General features: G+C 49.0%; 1 protein-coding gene across 1 annotated transcript; it reads right to left on the reverse strand.

Moving 5' to 3' along the window:
* Positions 1 to 10,309: 10,309 nt before the first annotated feature.
* LOC146073235 (beta-1,3-galactosyltransferase 2-like) lies at positions 10,310 to 11,378 on the reverse strand. Its single transcript, XM_083180423.1, has one exon. The coding sequence runs from the start codon at positions 11,376 to 11,378 to the stop codon at positions 10,395 to 10,397; it is 984 nt and encodes a 327-aa protein (XP_083036549.1). The 3' UTR covers positions 10,310 to 10,394.
* Positions 11,379 to 17,769: the final 6,391 nt, after the last annotated feature.

Raw genomic sequence — 17,769 nt, forward strand, 5'->3', positions numbered from 1 at the left:
GGAATATGGTCCCAGGATCATGCAGGGACATTCCCTTATACACCAGCCTAGTCCCTGCATTTTCTGGTGTGAAGGGGAGAGAACCCCCCCCCCCCCCCTTTAACCGGCTATATTGTTTAACCAGCTATATCTTCTGAACCAACTGACCCAGACCAGTATCATGTTGAAGAACTTTTAAGTGGGCTTCGAATGATTTTGGTGTCGTGAAACTGGGCCATTTGGTTCCAGGGAAATTTCCCCTCAAAGACCATGAACAGCCATAAAATTACATTTCAGAAATAAAAAAAACGGTTTACTCGCAAAATCTCTGGAAACAATGAACCCATATAAACCAACCTGGTATAAGATTGAAGGGCCAGTGATTTAGGTTCGAATGAGATCAACCTCGAGCTTCTGTAATGCCAGGGGGGGGGGGGATGACAGTCGTCGGAACTGGGTGGGGGTCGGAATTAGCGGGTCCCATGTTATCCTATGGGGAAAACGGTCCAGCTTTGCCTGGTGGTATCTATGGTTCCCGGGGGGCTAGCAACATAGGGCTGGGCTTGTTGGATAGACCCAGTCCTCATCTACAAACCATTGTTAATCCGGCCCTTGCTACAGGGATACATTCCTTGACAAAGGCCCTAGTGGCTGAAACGCGTTGGGACACCCACAGACTTTAGCCTCAGACTTCAGCAAAACATCAATCTACGTAATCCACCCCCTTCTGCCACAGCCTCCTCCCAGCCGGGAGTACGAGCCAGCAGTACGCTGTTTATCGTTTCCAAGGGAACTGTGCTCTCGCGAGAGCGGAACCCGGAAGTCACGAGCGACAGACACTATGGAGCCGGGTGCCGGCGCACGGCTGTGCATCCACCCGCGCCATCGACAACAGCTCCCTAGAGGCGGCAGAACTTCTCCTACAAGCATCCGGTAAGAGTACAAAGCGGGACGCCGCTCACTGTCCTCCACCCCAGTCATTTTTCCTGGCACACAGTTTTGGACAACATCCTTATTCGTTCTTATCCTGCAGTAACACCGCTAATACGAGACTTTGACACAGTACCACAGGACAAATGCACCCCGCAATACTGTGCACTTGGACATTGTATCCACGTAATCCCCCATCCCCTTGCCCATACAGACCGCTGCAGTCACCCACATAGTTACATAGGTTCCTATTAAGGGACCTATGGTTAAAGAGTCCTACCTAGGTCACTCTTACACCTAAACAATAGGCCTAGTGGAGTGATACCCCGCTGGCCTATTCCTGCATCACCAGGACTCCACACATTCTCCCACTGCGACTTCATTTTTATTTAATAAATTCATTAATTTTTACCCACTTACCATCTTACTCTCTTCTTTTGCTTACATCTACACATTATATTTGTATATTCATCACAAGCGCATCACAGGTGAGCGCAGTCTATCCATTTCTTTCTTATAGCACCCCTTAGCAAAGGGAAAACAGGGACTTTCACTTGCTGTGGCTATTTGCCACACTGAGTATACAGGAGAACAAGCTTCACATTAAAAGCCTCATTGGATTACAAATAGCTGTGTACAGTTTATTACCTAGGACCAAGTACACTGGAGGACTTTCTTGTAAGGGATAACTCTCTTCCAACTCGTATTATATTATAAAGGTGTGTTACAGACACACGGCATCTTGTGGACACCTGATAGGCTAAGTTAATTTCATTCAATAGTGCTTAAATAAGCCAATTATTTCTGAGTAATCCTAATGATTGTTTGTGGCCCAAGTAATTGACTGATTTTAGTGTTTATTATCCTGAAATGCTTGACCAATAATTGTTGTGATTATTTGCATTGTCTCGGAGCTCTGTGTAACAATAGATTATTCCATTGTTTGCACCTGATTCTAATGATCCTTCATTCACAGCATCGAGCAGTTCGTTCCTGATAAATAAATCTGCTAATTGTGGTTGTTTCCATTCTGTGGGGTCCTTCCTGGGGTATTCCCTCCTCTGCCACGAGATCTGACAGGACAGGCCGTGAAGTATCCCGGAGCAACCAGAGAGCCAGGTACGGCATTACTCTCTTACAGGGGTCCTGTTACATAAACATGTCATGCACACTTTAATAAACCAATCATTTCAGTGACAGGGACTGCCACACTTGCGGCTGAAATTACTGTTTTGTTTGGGCCCCCACAGAAGAAGCTATCGATGATCTTCCCCTGCAAAACTGGCTCTACATAGGCAATATTCCTCACCCCCATTGTGGCACCCCAGAAACAGGACACTGCTTGCGGTGCCCAATATTGACATTGGTGGCCAGCAGGCCCTATTCACACAGAACTACAGGGGGTTGCTAGGCAACCGCCCTGCAGCACCCAACGCGGGAGGAGGAGAGGAGCATTAGGACCCAGCACTTACCCAAGGTGCTGGGACACAGCCGAAGAGAAAGGTGCCTGGTGATTGGAGGAGGAAGCTAGAGAGGAGGAGCGGCTGTATGGCGCGAAGGAGGTCGAGGTGTGCTGAGCGAGAGACAGCGTGCGGCTGAAGACAGAGCCCAGACTGCCTGCAGGGCCGCGTCAGCCGAGAGAGACCCGGCGCACCCCAGCGTGGCAGGCGGGACGCAAAGAGAGAGAGCCGGAGACGGGCTGAAGTACCCGGCAGAGCGCCAGCAACAACTGCCGATACAAGCGCCGGCGGTGACTGACAGCGGGAGACGGCAGAAGCATCCCGCTGCGTCATCCAGCAGAGTCCCCGCTTCCAGTGGCACCGGAGAAGAGTGACCAGCGCTGCTGCTGGGAGAGACACAGCCACCAGCAAGACCAGCCTGGCCGGAGGTCAGAAGCCCCAGACCGCCGTGCTGCAGCTGAGACACCCTCACTAGGGATGCGGAGGCCCTGAGATCAGCGGGGAAGGCCGTGACTGGCAGGAGCCAGCGACATCAACTCAGGTACCTGCATCTCCCTGTCCTACTCATCCCAAGCCAGTGCCTAAGCCACAGCCCCACCAGAGAGCCCCGCTACCGGGCCATTGAGGACCCCAGTCACCAGAGCCGCTAACTGTCACAGGCCTAGACTCCAGCGCGGCCGTGAGGTTTCCCCCTTCCTCTGCCAACAGAGACTCAGAGGCGCTGCTACCCATACCCTAAGGGAAACCGGCCCCTTGTAGAAAGTCAGGGCAAGAATCCCTGGACTCGGGTCCCCGTCGAGGAGTCAGGACGCCACAATTATTGGGCTCTTTTGTCCTACATCAAGTTGCTAGACCACAGCCCCTGCGCAGTGGAACAGAAGTAGTAGGACCAGACTGCAGTCTTAGGAACCTGTGGGACAACAGCACCATCTTGTGGTGGAAATAGAAAAGGGGCTCTGCCCTATTTGTTCTACTAATGACATTGCAGCCCTTTTTACTGTATTTGGGAATTTTGCTCAACCCCGTCCCGTATTCCCGTTTAATGTGGAGGATTGCCGGCTTATGTTCCCCCATCACTGCACAGGACTACAAGAGGCCTCCAACGAACTCTAAACCCCTGAGCTCAGGTTCGTCTCAGAGACAATGTTTAGTATAGATACCTGGGTACCCAGTCACGTGACAGTGTTACAGTAAAGTATTAATGTGTGAATTTAAATAGTACCGTAATTTGATGTGGTGTGATGCAGTAATGTGTTATAGTTTAAGGTTGTCCTAACTTGCCTTATAGCGAATTGATTGATCTAGTATTGATTGCCGTAAATGTGTTAATTTACTTCAAGGGTAATCAAAGGGAAGAGAATTGATGGTACAACCCCTTTGTGCGCCGGCTTGCTACCTAGCTCAGTGATTTATCTTTATACTAATAAACACCCTTGAACTGTATAGCCAGCCTGATTATTGCCTCAGCCGCATTAATAAGAAATAAGACGTCCATCCAGCTCCAGCACCAAGGTAATACAGAGGGTTACTGGCTGACCTTTCCGGTTTACCACATATCAACTTTGGCGTCCGCGAACAGGATCGAAAACATGTCGGAAACCGGCACTACACCACCGTCCCCCCGCAGACGTCTTCCACCGCTACCAGAAGACAAAGAACCGCCGAAGGCAGTGGCGGCACAGATCACGATGCCCTACTACTTTGGGGCCACGTGGCTACTCACATTCTCGGGAGATACGCGGACAAAAGGCACGAGCACTTTTAAGGCGTTCAAGGACCGCATGAATTCGACATTCACACTATACCAACTGAACGAAGAACAAAGCAAAGAAATATTACTGGCGCAACTGAGAGGGTCCGCTCTGCGAGAAGTCAAATCATGGTCGGAAGGCGACAAGGAGACAGCGGACAAGATACTGAAAAAACTGGCGAAGATCTTCGATGCCAAAACCGTGCCAATGCTGAAGAGCAGGTTATACGCCAGGAAGCAGAAGCAGGGAGAATCACTGCGTGATTTCGCACTGGCATTACATGAGGCCATGAAGGCAGTACAAGCCGCAGATCCAAGAGAAGTACAACTAGCAGATGAAATGCTGATAGACCTCTTCGTAGAAGGGGCAAGAGAAGAAACCACTCGCGCCCAGCTCCGAATGATAAAGCGGCAAGAACAAGGCTGCACATTTGAGGAGCTCAAGGAATCGGCACTACAGGTATTGGAGAAAATCCCGAATGATGAACCGGAAGAAGGGGCAATGGCGGAGGAAGAGGAGACGGAGAGTCACTGCGAAGCCAGAGGCCAGGGACCTGGTAGTGTAAAGAAGAGAACAGTACTTCAAGAGGCACAATCGCCAGCAGGCCCAGACCCACTGTCCGCCATTAACAGCAAGCTCACAGAACTGGCCCTAAACGTCGCCAGAATGGAACAAAGGCTGGAGCAGAGCGAAGCCAGACATAATGAGTGGCGCCCGCAAAGAGAGAGAGGAAGCCGACCGCTGTGGAGCACACCCAGAGAATCGGGAAGAGGCCCAATCGATTGGTTCGATGAAGAGGGTAGGCCGATATGCCAAAGATGTCAGCAGAGCGGACATATGGAAAGAAATTGTCATCAGAATACTTTAAACGAGGAGACCCCGAGGAGGAGGACCGATCCTCGGGAAGAGACCCACTACTAGGTCCGCAGAAACAAAACTGGTGGCCCCGCTCCATACAAGATCCATCGATCAGTCCGCCAGAGCTCGTGCAAAGTCAGACTATGGCGAAAAGACCACGTAACACTGAGGATCGACGAGTCAGAACAAGAAGAGTGACCGGCCAGGTATCGTGGTTCAGTGTAGCACGTGGCTATGGCTTCATAAGGACAGATAACAGGAAGACCGTATACGTGCACTACACCGGTATCCAGAAGACCCCTAGGAACAAATACTTCCGAAGCCTAGAAAAAGGAGAATGGGTCGAATTCGAAGTGACCAATGGAAGGAGAGGTGTCAAGGCAATTAACGTCACAGGCCCTGGTGGTGCCGCAGTAAGAGGCAGCAGATATGCAACAAGCCACAGTCAATATCGACGCTTCATGAACCACCACAACGATCCATGCAGTCACCAGCCACATAGTCAGCACAACCTGAAGAGGAGAGGATCACAGGATGTTTATGGCGAGATCGATCGGCCCATCAGTAATCATCCCCGGCCTGACCAGGTGCCACGACCACCAGAACCTAAAATCTCAATGCAAAAGGAACGGCTAGAGACAAGCAAGAGACCAGACATGCAGGGTAAGAGTGAGCCAATACAACAGTGCCATAAAAAGGCCATTAGATCGCAGCCTCCTCCAGAACCCATTAGGCCATCGCCTCAACCTAAGGTCCCTGCGGAAAACCCAAGGAAAGTGGAGAAGGCCGAAGCCCAGCCTAAAGAAGTGAGGCCAGGAACTGAACACAAGTACACCCCAAGAATGATGGACACAGGTGATCAGAGAGGGAACATCCAGCAGACAGATGCCAATACTGCTGAACGAAAGAGATGCCTCGAAGTCGTGGCCCACATGACCATGGCAAAGAAAATGGAGCCATTGGAACCTGAAAGCCCAAAGACAACTGTGCCACCGCCCAAAGCGAAGGCCACCACAGAAACCCCGAACATGGCTGGAAAGACCGAAACCCGTCCCCTGGAAGAGAAAACTGGTACAGACCAGGAGTATACGACAATTACAGGAGAAGAATTTGTGTGCATGATACAACAGGCCATCAACAGGTCCAGAAAGAGTGGAAAAGGGGCACCACGTGCTCATTGCAGACCGCATGCTGCGATCCGAGGTGCAGTCGAAAGACCGCTTCAAAAGTTAGGGGGTCTGAGCAATGCCCAAACGGAGTGTTATCAGCCCACTATAGAATGTAAATAATATTTGAATGCAAGTCCTTTGTAAATTGTATGTATGTAAATTGTGTACAGTATTAAGCTCTATGTGATGTGACATTTGATGCTATCTGTGGCCCATTTCTGAACGGACATTAAGGGCCTTATATTCATGTTCGGGACTTGATTCAGGACTCCTGTTAACCCTTAAATTGATGCCAGGGACTGGCATCATTCGAGCAGGGGGGCATGTGGCACCCCAGAAACAGGACACTGCTTGCGGTGCCCAATATTGACATTGGTGGCCAGCAGGCCCTATTCACACAGAACTACAGGGGGTTGCTAGGCAACCGCCCTGCAGCACCCAACGCGGGAGGAGGAGAGGAGCATTAGGACCCAGCACTTACCCAAGGTGCTGGGACACAGCCGAAGAGAAAGGTGCCTGGTGATTGGAGGAGGAAGCTAGAGAGGAGGAGCGGCTGTATGGCGCGAAGGAGGTCGAGGTGTGCTGAGCGAGAGACAGCGTGCGGCTGAAGACAGAGCCCAGACTGCCTGCAGGGCCGCGTCAGCCGAGAGAGACCCGGCGCACCCCAGCGTGGCAGGCGGGACGCAAAGAGAGAGAGCCGGAGACGGGCTGAAGTACCCGGCAGAGCGCCAGCAACAACTGCCGATACAAGCGCCGGCGGTGACTGACAGCGGGAGACGGCAGAAGCATCCCGCTGCGTCATCCAGCAGAGTCCCCGCTTCCAGTGGCACCGGAGAAGAGTGACCAGCGCTGCTGCTGGGAGAGACACAGCCACCAGCAAGACCAGCCTGGCCGGAGGTCAGAAGCCCCAGACCGCCGTGCTGCAGCTGAGACACCCTCACTAGGGATGCGGAGGCCCTGAGATCAGCGGGGAAGGCCGTGACTGGCAGGAGCCAGCGACATCAACTCAGGTACCTGCATCTCCCTGCCCTACTCATCCCAAGCCAGTGCCTAAGCCACAGCCCCACCAGAGAGCCCCGCTACCGGGCCATTGAGGACCCCAGTCACCAGAGCCGCTAACTGTCACAGGCCTAGACTCCAGCGCGGCCGTGAGGTTTCCCCCTTCCTCTGCCAACAGAGACTCAGAGGCGCTGCTACCCATACCCTAAGGGAAACCGGCCCCTTGTAGAAAGTCAGGGCAAGCATCCCTGGACTCGGGTCCCCGTCGAGGAGTCAGGACGCCACAATTATTGGGCTCTTTTGTCCTACATCAAGTTGCTAGACCACAGCCCCTGCGCAGTGGAACAGAAGTAGTAGGACCAGACTGCAGTCTTAGGAACCTGTGGGACAACAGCACCATCTTGTGGTGGAAATAGAAAAGGGGCTCTGCCCTATTTGTTCTACTAATGACATTGCAGCCCTTTTTACTGTATTTGGGAATTTTGCTCAACCCCGTCCCGTATTCCCGTTTAATGTGGAGGATTGCCGGCTTATGTTCCCCCATCACTGCACAGGACTACAAGAGGCCTCCAACGAACTCTAAACCCCTGAGCTCAGGTTCGTCTCAGAGACAATGTTTAGTATAGATACCTGGGTACCCAGTCACGTGACAGTGTTACAGTAAAGTATTAATGTGTGAATTTAAATAGTACCGTAATTTGATGTGGTGTGATGCAGTAATGTGTTATAGTTTAAGGTTGTCCTAACTTGCCTTATAGCGAATTGATTGATCTAGTATTGATTGCCGTAAATGTGTTAATTTACTTCAAGGGTAATCAAAGGGAAGAGAATTGATGGTACAACCCCTTTGTGCGCCGGCTTGCTACCTAGCTCAGTGATTTATCTTTATACTAATAAACACCCTTGAACTGTATAGCCAGCCTGATTATTGCCTCAGCCGCATTAATAAGAAATAAGACGTCCATCCAGCTCCAGCACCAAGGTAATACAGAGGGTTACTGGCTGACCTTTCCGGTTTACCACACCATCAATGTGTGGAATTATATGGCACACTTAGCAGCACCCCTGGATTTATTCGGCACCCTATGAATTATACGGCACAATTGGCAGCACTCCATGAATAATACAGCACCCCTGTCAGAATCAGCATAGTGTCCCCGCATCTCGCTTAAGTAGTTAGCGTAGTCAATAGAGCGTGTTCCAGTGGCCGCTTAAGTATTTAGTGTAGTCAGTCAGGCATCCGTGTCAGTATCAGCGTCGAGTTGCCACCCGTTCGCTGGATAGCCAGAGCTTACGCAGTTAGCTTAGTCGATCAGCGTTACGCAGTTAGCATAGTCAGTCAGCGCTTATTACATTGTGTGGGAACCATTGTCTATTTTAACCTGCCTGACATGACAGGTGTGAAAGTGTTCCTGAAACACCCCCACTATCCACACCAGCCCGAAGCGTTAGCAAGCACAGCGAGCCCCATGAGGGGAGGCATTACGCATCCTCCCGAATTGTTTATACCCCCACTATCCACGTTGGCGTGGAGTTGATTTTATAAAGTGTGGTGAGTGCAGCGAGCCACCGAGCCCAAAGCGTGGCAAGCGCAGCGAGCCCCGTGAGGGGACGCGGAATATACGCCAAGTCCGCTCGCCATGCTTTAGGCTCGGTGGCACGCTGCGCTCGCCACACTTTTTAACATCAATTCCACACCAACGTGAATAGTGGGGGTACGAACAAGTCGGGAGGATGCATACTGCGTCCCCTCGCGGGGCTCGCTACGCTTGCCACGCTTCGGGCTGGCGTAGATAGTGGGGGTTTCAAATGGAGGCATTTGCCAGTATGTAACATGGAGAACTGGCGTCCTTTATTGTGCATGAGATGCACTTGCACACCGCACTCCCCCTTTGTGCAGGGAATGCACGCACTACCGAAGCCCTAACCCTGTCTGCAAGGTTGCCGTACCCTGCCGCAATGCTTACTGAGACGAACAAGCGTCTGAGATGCTCCTTTGTCTCAGACAGATGGAGTGCCTCTCTGCCGGTGCCCACATGATCCCCTCTCCGCCGGTGTCTGCCAGCGGAGAGGGGATCATGCGGGCACCGGCGCTGTGTGAGAGGCGCTCACTAGGCTTGCCAGGGACGCTGGAGACAGAGCTGCAGCTCTCGGGGACAGTACGGTGACAATGCTAACTACGCAGGGCTGCCGCAGAGACACTACGCTTACTATGCTAGGCAGCCGTTGGGCTACGCTGACAACATAGCTTAGGCTATCGACGTGAAACCACAAAAGTACCATATTTATTTATTTTAATATATTTTTTAAATAAAGCAGCCACTTAGATGTTTTAGCAGCCCCCCCGTGAGCCCCTTGTCAGCAGCCTCTTGTCACACTGCCCCTTGTCACAAAGCCCCTTGTCACAAATCCCCTTGTCACACAGCCCCTTGTCACACAGCCCCTTGTCACACAGCCCCTTGTCACAAATCCCCTTGTCACACAGTCCCTTGTCACACAGCCCTTTGTCACACAGACCCTTGTCAGTAGCTCCTAGTCAGCAGCTCCTTGTTACGCTGTCCCTTGTCACAGCAGCCCCCACAGCAGAGACAGCAAGGTTATGTCTACAGCCAGAATAAATATGGCGCTGATCACTTTTGACATCAGCTGTCGGCCCCATCACACTGTGTCACGCCGCCATTTTCATAGGAACGCCCAGCATGTGCATGGGAATGCCCATTAATTGCTGGGCCTTCCCATGTCGGGCCATCACCATTGCCTCTGCCCGCCGCCGTCACACCCCCCTCCTGTGCGAGCATCACGCTGACACTGCAGGTCGGTGAGGGCAATTGCACAGAAGCCCAGCACATGCACATAACTAATTATGGTCATGCGCAGGACACAAATATTGGTCCCCCGTGCGAATGCGCGGAGGACTGTATGGATCAGAATGAGGAATATCCATTATAGACCATCAGCCTTAATAATTGTGGCAAGATTAATTTTGCTGCTTTATTAAAATCTCATGTAAATATATACATATTCTATTAACCATAAGCACATTTTTATATTCATGCTGCATAACTTTCTCAGCGCATGCTCTGACACATCACTTTTTATTGAAGCCTGTTCATCAAGCTTGGTGCTACATTTCCTGATTCTCTGTTTTTTTTTCTCCCAGAATTCCTAGCTGCGCTTCATTGCAATTTCTCCCAGTAATTACTTTTTCTAGTCACCCTACAGTAGCAAGATATGTCCAGTTCCTGAAATCAGCATGCCAATAATCTCTTAGCCCAGAAATCTGCCCACAAAGTCCTCAGCTCTTCCCAGCCAATATGGTGAACTAAAACAACCTGCTTAAATTTGCAACGGCTGTACTCAGTCATGTGGGCATTAAAAATGTCCGGAGGTGAATGAGTAGGTGGGATCTTGAGCTCGTACAGGCAAATTCCCATAAAAGAGTCCTCCATTGGGATCATCCTAATTTTCTGGGACACATCATAGATTTTTCGTGCCATATCTGCTGAAAAGACATACCCAGGACCCGAGCAGTAAGGTGGGTAGGTGTCGTTGGGATAGATTTCCTCAGGTACATACCACTTGTAGATTCTTTTCCTCAAAGGTCTAGTGTTGGATACTATATATCCTGTAAAATAATTTGTACGGACTGGCAACTCTGGGTGAAGGAGCTGGTGGACCAGATAATCCACATTGAGAAACATGTCATTGTCTATTTTCATAACATAGCTGGCAGTGGGGCAGAATTTGGCCACCCATTCCATGCCCATTATGGATTTTAGAGACAAGTTATAGTACGTGTCCAAGAAGTCTTGTTGTACAATATCACCAAAGGCTGCACTTTCCTCCTCAAGCACCTCTTGGACCTTTTCAGTTGCAAGTGTAGACCGACCAACCAGAAAAATTCTTATCACATCAACATCATAAAGACTTTCATTGCCCCATGTGTCCCGGATGGCGTGTCTAGAGGACTCATGACTGCACTCACCAATCACCAGCATAATTAGGAATGGGCTTCGGTTCTTGCACTTCTCCGGTTGGTTAATGAGGAACTGATAGGGATATGGATATGGTGGGGCCAGAGGGTGTTTGAAGGCTGGATAGGTCAAGTTATTTACAGGTTTCTGGAATTTTAAGAAACCTTCAGCAAACTTTTTGTACGATAAGTATCCAGAGGCCAATATAAAAATCAGTGCAAGTAGGAAATACTTCCACAAACAGTGCTGGACCCGCATACTCTCTTCTCTGCAAGATACCTACAAAAAAAAGTATGAAAATTAAGGAATAATAATGATTGGTATGATTTCTCAAACTCCACAAACCCCCATAGACAGATGGAATTATTAGAACAACATTAAACTTGCAAACATAATATACAGTAAATTTGACCTTCACAGAGATAATAGGTTGAAAAAGATTAAGGGGCAGATGTACTTAGCCTGGTGAAGAGATAAACTGGAGATAAAGTTGAGATAAACTGGAAGGAGATAATACACCAGCCAATCAGCTGAGTTTTAAATATGACAGTTAGGAGTTGATTGGGTGGTGCATTATCTCCTTACACTTTATATCAACTTTATCTCCAGTTTATCTCTTCGCCAGGCTTAATACATCTGCCCCATAATGGGTTAATGAGATAACCAGCAACACAACAAGCATGTAAAGCCTCTATACAGTGGCAAAACTTGTGAGTGGTGGAACCAGGTGCAAATATATACTTTGGCCCACCCTCTGCTGATACATCCCAAGTGCATTATATACCACACGCCAGTGGTTGACAGGGAGAAGCAATGACTGTCAGAGAGAGGCATAGAGTGACAAGGGGAGATAACAGGTTGAGGCAGTGGGTGATAAGGAGAGGGTGATTGTACAATCACACAGTCCAGTGTTGTGTGAAGATCAAGGGGATGTACATTAGTAAGAAGTGTGGTACTGCAAAGAATCTAGTATTCCTGTCCTCCAGGGAGGCATCATTCTCTGTCCCAAGATGGCCACCAAGTTCACTATTAAAAATGTGCAATGGCCATCTCATTTCTTTACTGTATAAGTCTATGTAGTGACATTGTGGAAAACAGAATTCTCTTCCTTAGATCCTTTGAGAGACCTGTTTAACTCCTGTCATAAAACAGGATACGCACACTGTCAGGTGAGCTCTATGAAACCTCGATCCTCTCCAGCTCTGCTCCATTACCAGTGTACATTATTTATTTATTTATTTATTAACAGTTTCTTATATAGCGCACACAGATTATGCAGCGCTTTACAGAGATCATTTGGAACAGTCACATCAGTCCCTGCCCCAGTGGAGCTTACAATCTATATTCCCTACATCATATACACGCAGACATTCTAGGGTTAATTTTGTTGGGAGCCAATAAGCCTAACAGTATATTTTTTGGAATGTGGGAGGAAACCAGAGTACACGGAGGAAACCCACGCAAGCACGGGGAGAATATACAAACTCTGCACAGTTAGAGCAATGGTGGGGATCAAACCCATGACCTCAGTGCTGTGAGGCAGTAATGCTAACCATTACACCATCCGTGCTGCCCATCCGTGCTACATGTAACAATGGGTACCTGCTATCTGTCAATGTCAACACCACTGCTTAATTAATTGGACTGTTCATAGTCTGAATCATCCATTGGTGTTCGCCTATATAGCTCTGCAATATCAACACCTTTAAAATAATTTCCAACAGTGGGAACCCAGCGGCCACCGCCCTGTCTGTGAGGGGAGGCCCTGTCCCCAGTGCTTTCCCCAGTTTGACATTTAGCCAAGCAGGCTCTGACACCAATTACACTAGACATGAGCTGCTTTTTATTCACAGACAGTTGGGAATCGGGTAGAATTCACAGCTTTGTGAATTAGAGGCAGGATCACAGGCAGGATTATCAACATTGACCGACAGCCGGACTTCCCTATCAGTCCAGCTCATATGGCAAACTAAAGCGGCTGCACACACAGGTCAACCCTGCCAAGGGGTGGATTGGGATTTAAAAGCAGCCCGGGAAAAGTATGGTAGCAGCCCTAATAGGGGCGGGGTCTTTTGAGTGGGTGGGGACTGTTGAGGGGGGGGGTTACTCCTCATTAGGCCTGTTTTTGAGTTGGACACAACTGCGGCCTTCCTTGCATCTTTGCTGCAGTTGCATCTGCACTTCTTTGTGCCCGAGTCAGACCTCTATATACCCACCACTACATTACTGTCTGCTCTATACCCACCACTACATTACTGTCCGCACTATACCCACCACTACATTACTGTTCCCGCTATACCCACCACTACACTACTGATCCTTCTATACCCACCACTACATCACTGACCCCTCTATACCCATCACTACATTACTGACCCCTCTATACCCACCACTACATTACTCACACCTCTATACCCACCACTTCATCACTGACCCCTCTATACCCATCACTGCATTACTGACCCCCCTATATCCACCACTACATTACTGACACCTCTATACCCACCACTACATCACTGACACCTCTATACCCACCACTGCATTACTGACCCCCTTATATCCACCACTACATTGCTGACCCCTCTATACCCATCACTACATCACTGACCCCTCTATTCCTGTCACTGCATTACTGACCCCCCTATACCTACCACTACATTACTGACCTCCCTATACCATTTACTACATTACTGACCCCTCTATACCCACCACTTTACTACTGACCCCTCTATACCCTACTGACCCTTCTATACCCACCACTATATTACTGACCCCTCTATACCCTACTGACCCCTCTATACCCACCACTACACTACTGACCACTCTATATCCACCAATACATTACGGACCGCTCTTTACCCACCACTATACCACTGACCCCTCTATACCCACCACTACGTCACTGACCCCTCTTTACCCACCACTACATCACTAACCCCTCTATACCATGTATAACCCCTCTATACCATACTCTATATATGTGCTCTACCTCCGATATATCGATGACCTATTAATATTTTGGTCGTGCTCCGAGGAATCCTTGATTGGTCTTTTTTATGCACACAACAAATCTTATAGCCCGGTTAAGTTTACCTTCTCTGTGAGTGATCAATTGGTGAATTTTTGGGATGTCAGCATTAGGTTAAAGGATAGGAGGCTGTCCACTGCTATCTTTGTCAAAGAGACCGACAGAAACACACTGTTGAGACATGAAAGTTGTCATCCCCTGCCATTGCGAGATGGGTTACCATACTCGCAGATGCTGAGGATAAGACGCATCACCAGTGACCCCCAAGAAACTAGAGAACAGCTACGAACTATGCAAGAGAAGTTTGGTATTACCGAGGGGATCTAGTTAAAACTAAACAAAGGGTGATGCAAATACCTAGGGATATTGCTTTGAATCCTCCTCCTAGGAACGTGTCGATAGCACAGAGGTTGCCTTGGGTAAACCAGTACTCTGTTGACAGTAAGTTAGTCACCAAGAAGGTTAAACAACTTTGGCCATTGATCACCTCGGACAGGGATTTGCCCGGGCTTAATAAAATGCAGATTATGCCAGCGTACAAAAGAGGCAAAAATTTAAGTGATATGTTGGTAAAGTTAGATATTAGCAAACTTACACAAAGATCTGCCCCTACACATTTTCTGACTAGGCCGGCTGTTACAGGTGCATTCGCTGCACTACATGCAGGTCTATGTTAGTGGGAAATTCAATAAATCACCCACACACAGGGCGTAAGATTGCTATTAAGCATGCATTAACTTGTTCCTTCAGATATGTAGTATATGTTCTGTCTTGCCCATGTGGTCTTTACTACGTGGGCAAGACAGAATGTCAGTTTAAAGAGAGGATGGCGAATCATCGCTATGCCATCAGGCAGGCACTGAGTAGTGGCACCAGTGACCAGCCTGTGGCGAGACACTGCGTTGACAAAGGTCATAGTGTTGCCAGTCTGATGTCTAAAATAATTGACCATGTGCCCCAACCCGCAAGGGGAGGGAACAAAGGTAAAATGCTCTGGCGGAGTCCAGATGGATCCATATTTTGGATACCATCGCACCAGGAGAGCTTAATGAGCAGCATGGGCTGCACAGCTTCTTATGCAGTATGCTGATTACCTTTTTTAATGTACTTTTAATGCACTTTATATGTTTTAAAACCGTATGTATTGTTTTTTCTTTTTGTTTATTTAGTTGTCTTGGTGATGCCTGGATCCGGTGGGCTGTGCGGTTCACATGGCAGGAAGCTGGGTTAGCGCCGTCGCTCCTATGCGTTCCACCAGGGGGGAGTCGCCTGGTTGATGACGCAACCCGGAAGTAACGCTGTGGGGAACGAGCGACCCGGCTGGATGCTATGATTTCCGTGCAGACATCTGATGCAGGTAATGTGCAATTAACTATGTGGTTGGGGAATCATGTGAGGGTATATTTCACAGCATTTGTGTGTATAGGGGTTGTACCCTGAGGACGTGTATCATCCTGACATGCAATAAAGCATATACCTGATTTGCATTAAAGTCTCCGAGTGACGCCTGTTCTGCTGACCTGTGTTTGACCCTTTTGGGGTGAGGATGGCACCGGTGCAAGTTACGTTTTGAATGCTCGATTGGAGTGTCGGATCTTCTGTTTGTTTGTTTGTTTATATATATATATATATATATATATATATACATATATATATATATTTTTATTTATATACATTTGGTCTATCTATAATACTTTAACTGACCCGGCATATACTGGGTCACCTAAGTGTCCATCTCCGTGCTTTGCTGCACCCTCTGGAAACCCCCTTCTGAAAATCCTGCGTTTGCCCCTGACCACCACCCCCTTGACATCACCTCCCCCCGCCCAGCCAGGGCTACAGTACACGGCCACCATCCACCATTACTCCACAGCCACCAGGTGACACACACGGTCCCCTGTGACCCCGCTCCCGCATTTCACGGACCCCCGTGAGAATGGGGGATCCTGTACTGCCATAAGAAAGTCCCGCCCCTAGGTGGGAAATCCGGCCCTGGCTGCCGCGCTGCAGGTTCCCCCACTGGCAGAAGCCAGAAGTATCCCCACGGTCCTCTGCACCAGCGCCACAACTTTTATCAATGTCTTCCCCACATACCACTATTATACAGCCTCTTGCTCTCATGCACCCTCACTCCCTCCCAGTGGGAGGAGATGCTCATCCACTGCCAGGAGCTGCATACTGTCCCCCACCCTCCTCCAGTTCTAGGGATGCCCATTGACCATCAATGATTTCAAATCATCGATGGTTTATGGCCGATGTTGAATACTTTTGCCATCGATTTGGGAGGACCAAATGGTTTCCCTACATCGATGGCAAAGGATAATCGATCAAGTTTCATTTTTTTTTAAGGTGCCGGGACACGGAGCATAGCTCCGCCCCCCACACCCGGAAGTCCCGCTACCGAGTTCTGATTGACCCACGGCCTATTCAGTCAGATATAATGGATGACCATCGATAGCTACAACAATCGATTGTTATCCAAGTAATATTTTACTACTATCGATGGCAGGGTGCAAAATCGCCATCCATGCCAACCATCGATGGCGTCTGCACCAATGGCCCTCTCTACTCTGCAACAGCCAAAAACCTTTACTACCCCTCATGCCCACACAACCCTATCACTGCCCTGCCTCCTGTTCTCCTGCCCTGTAACTTCCGCCAGTGGTTACCCGCTCACACTGTGTTACCCACATTCCCCTATCATGCTTTACTGCCCAGCCTCCTGCTCTCATGCACACTAACTCCCACCCAGTAAGAGGAGACACTGACTCACTGCCACGCTGGACCCTCACCCACTGGCAGAAGCTGCACAGTGTCCCCCACCCTCCTCATTACTCCTGCTTATGCCCACACACCCCTATCACTACCCAGCCTCTTGTTTTCCTGTGTCGTGACCTCCGCCAGTGGGGAGCCGCTGACTCAAAAACACCCTACTATACTATAGCACACACACACACCTAAACAACACGCGCACACACCCCTCCACCCACAAATGTCACTGTACCCTTCACACTATCAATGTACATCTTACTCTGTAACCAATTTTTAATTAAACAAAACAATACACACCCCCTTCCAAATCATATGCTCTCTATTTAACACATTTCACCTATAACTCAAGTTGCAATACAGGCATCTTTCATACAATTCTAACCATATTTCTCACAATACAAAAGTTCACAAATTAAGGGGGCGCAGCCCCTTACGCGGGTGTGAAGAGCACCCGTAGGGCGCGATGAAACACCTAGTAGATTGAGAAAAGCAGAGGCCCTAAGACTGAGCCTTGTGGTACTCCAATTGACAGAGGTAGTGAGGAGGAGGTAGAATCAGAGAAGTGAACACTGAAAGAGTGATTAGATAGGTAGGAAGTGAACCAAGAAAGGGCTGTGTTCTGAAGACCTAGGGATTGTAGTGTTTGTTTGAGAAGAGAGTGGTCGACAGTGTCAAAGGCAGCTGAAAGGTCTAGAAGAATAAGAAGTGAGAAATGGCCTTTAGATTTAGCAGTGGCCAGATCATTGACTACTTTAGTCAGTGCTGTCTCTGTGGAGAGTGAATGCATGACTGAAGTGGGTCCAATAAGTTGTAGGAGTTAAGAAAGTGTGTGAGGCGAGTGAAGGCAAG

Source organism: Crinia signifera, chromosome 4 (assembly GCF_055691185.1).
Source record: "Crinia signifera chromosome 4, ASM5569118v1, whole genome shotgun sequence".
NCBI lineage: Eukaryota > Metazoa > Chordata > Amphibia > Anura > Myobatrachidae > Crinia > Crinia signifera.

What these genes read in the sequence shown, in the direction of transcription:
- LOC146073235 (XM_083180423.1), bottom strand. Translation starts at nt 11,378, where the DNA reads ATGCGGGTCCAGCACTGTTTGTGGAAGTATTTCCTACTTGCACTGATT.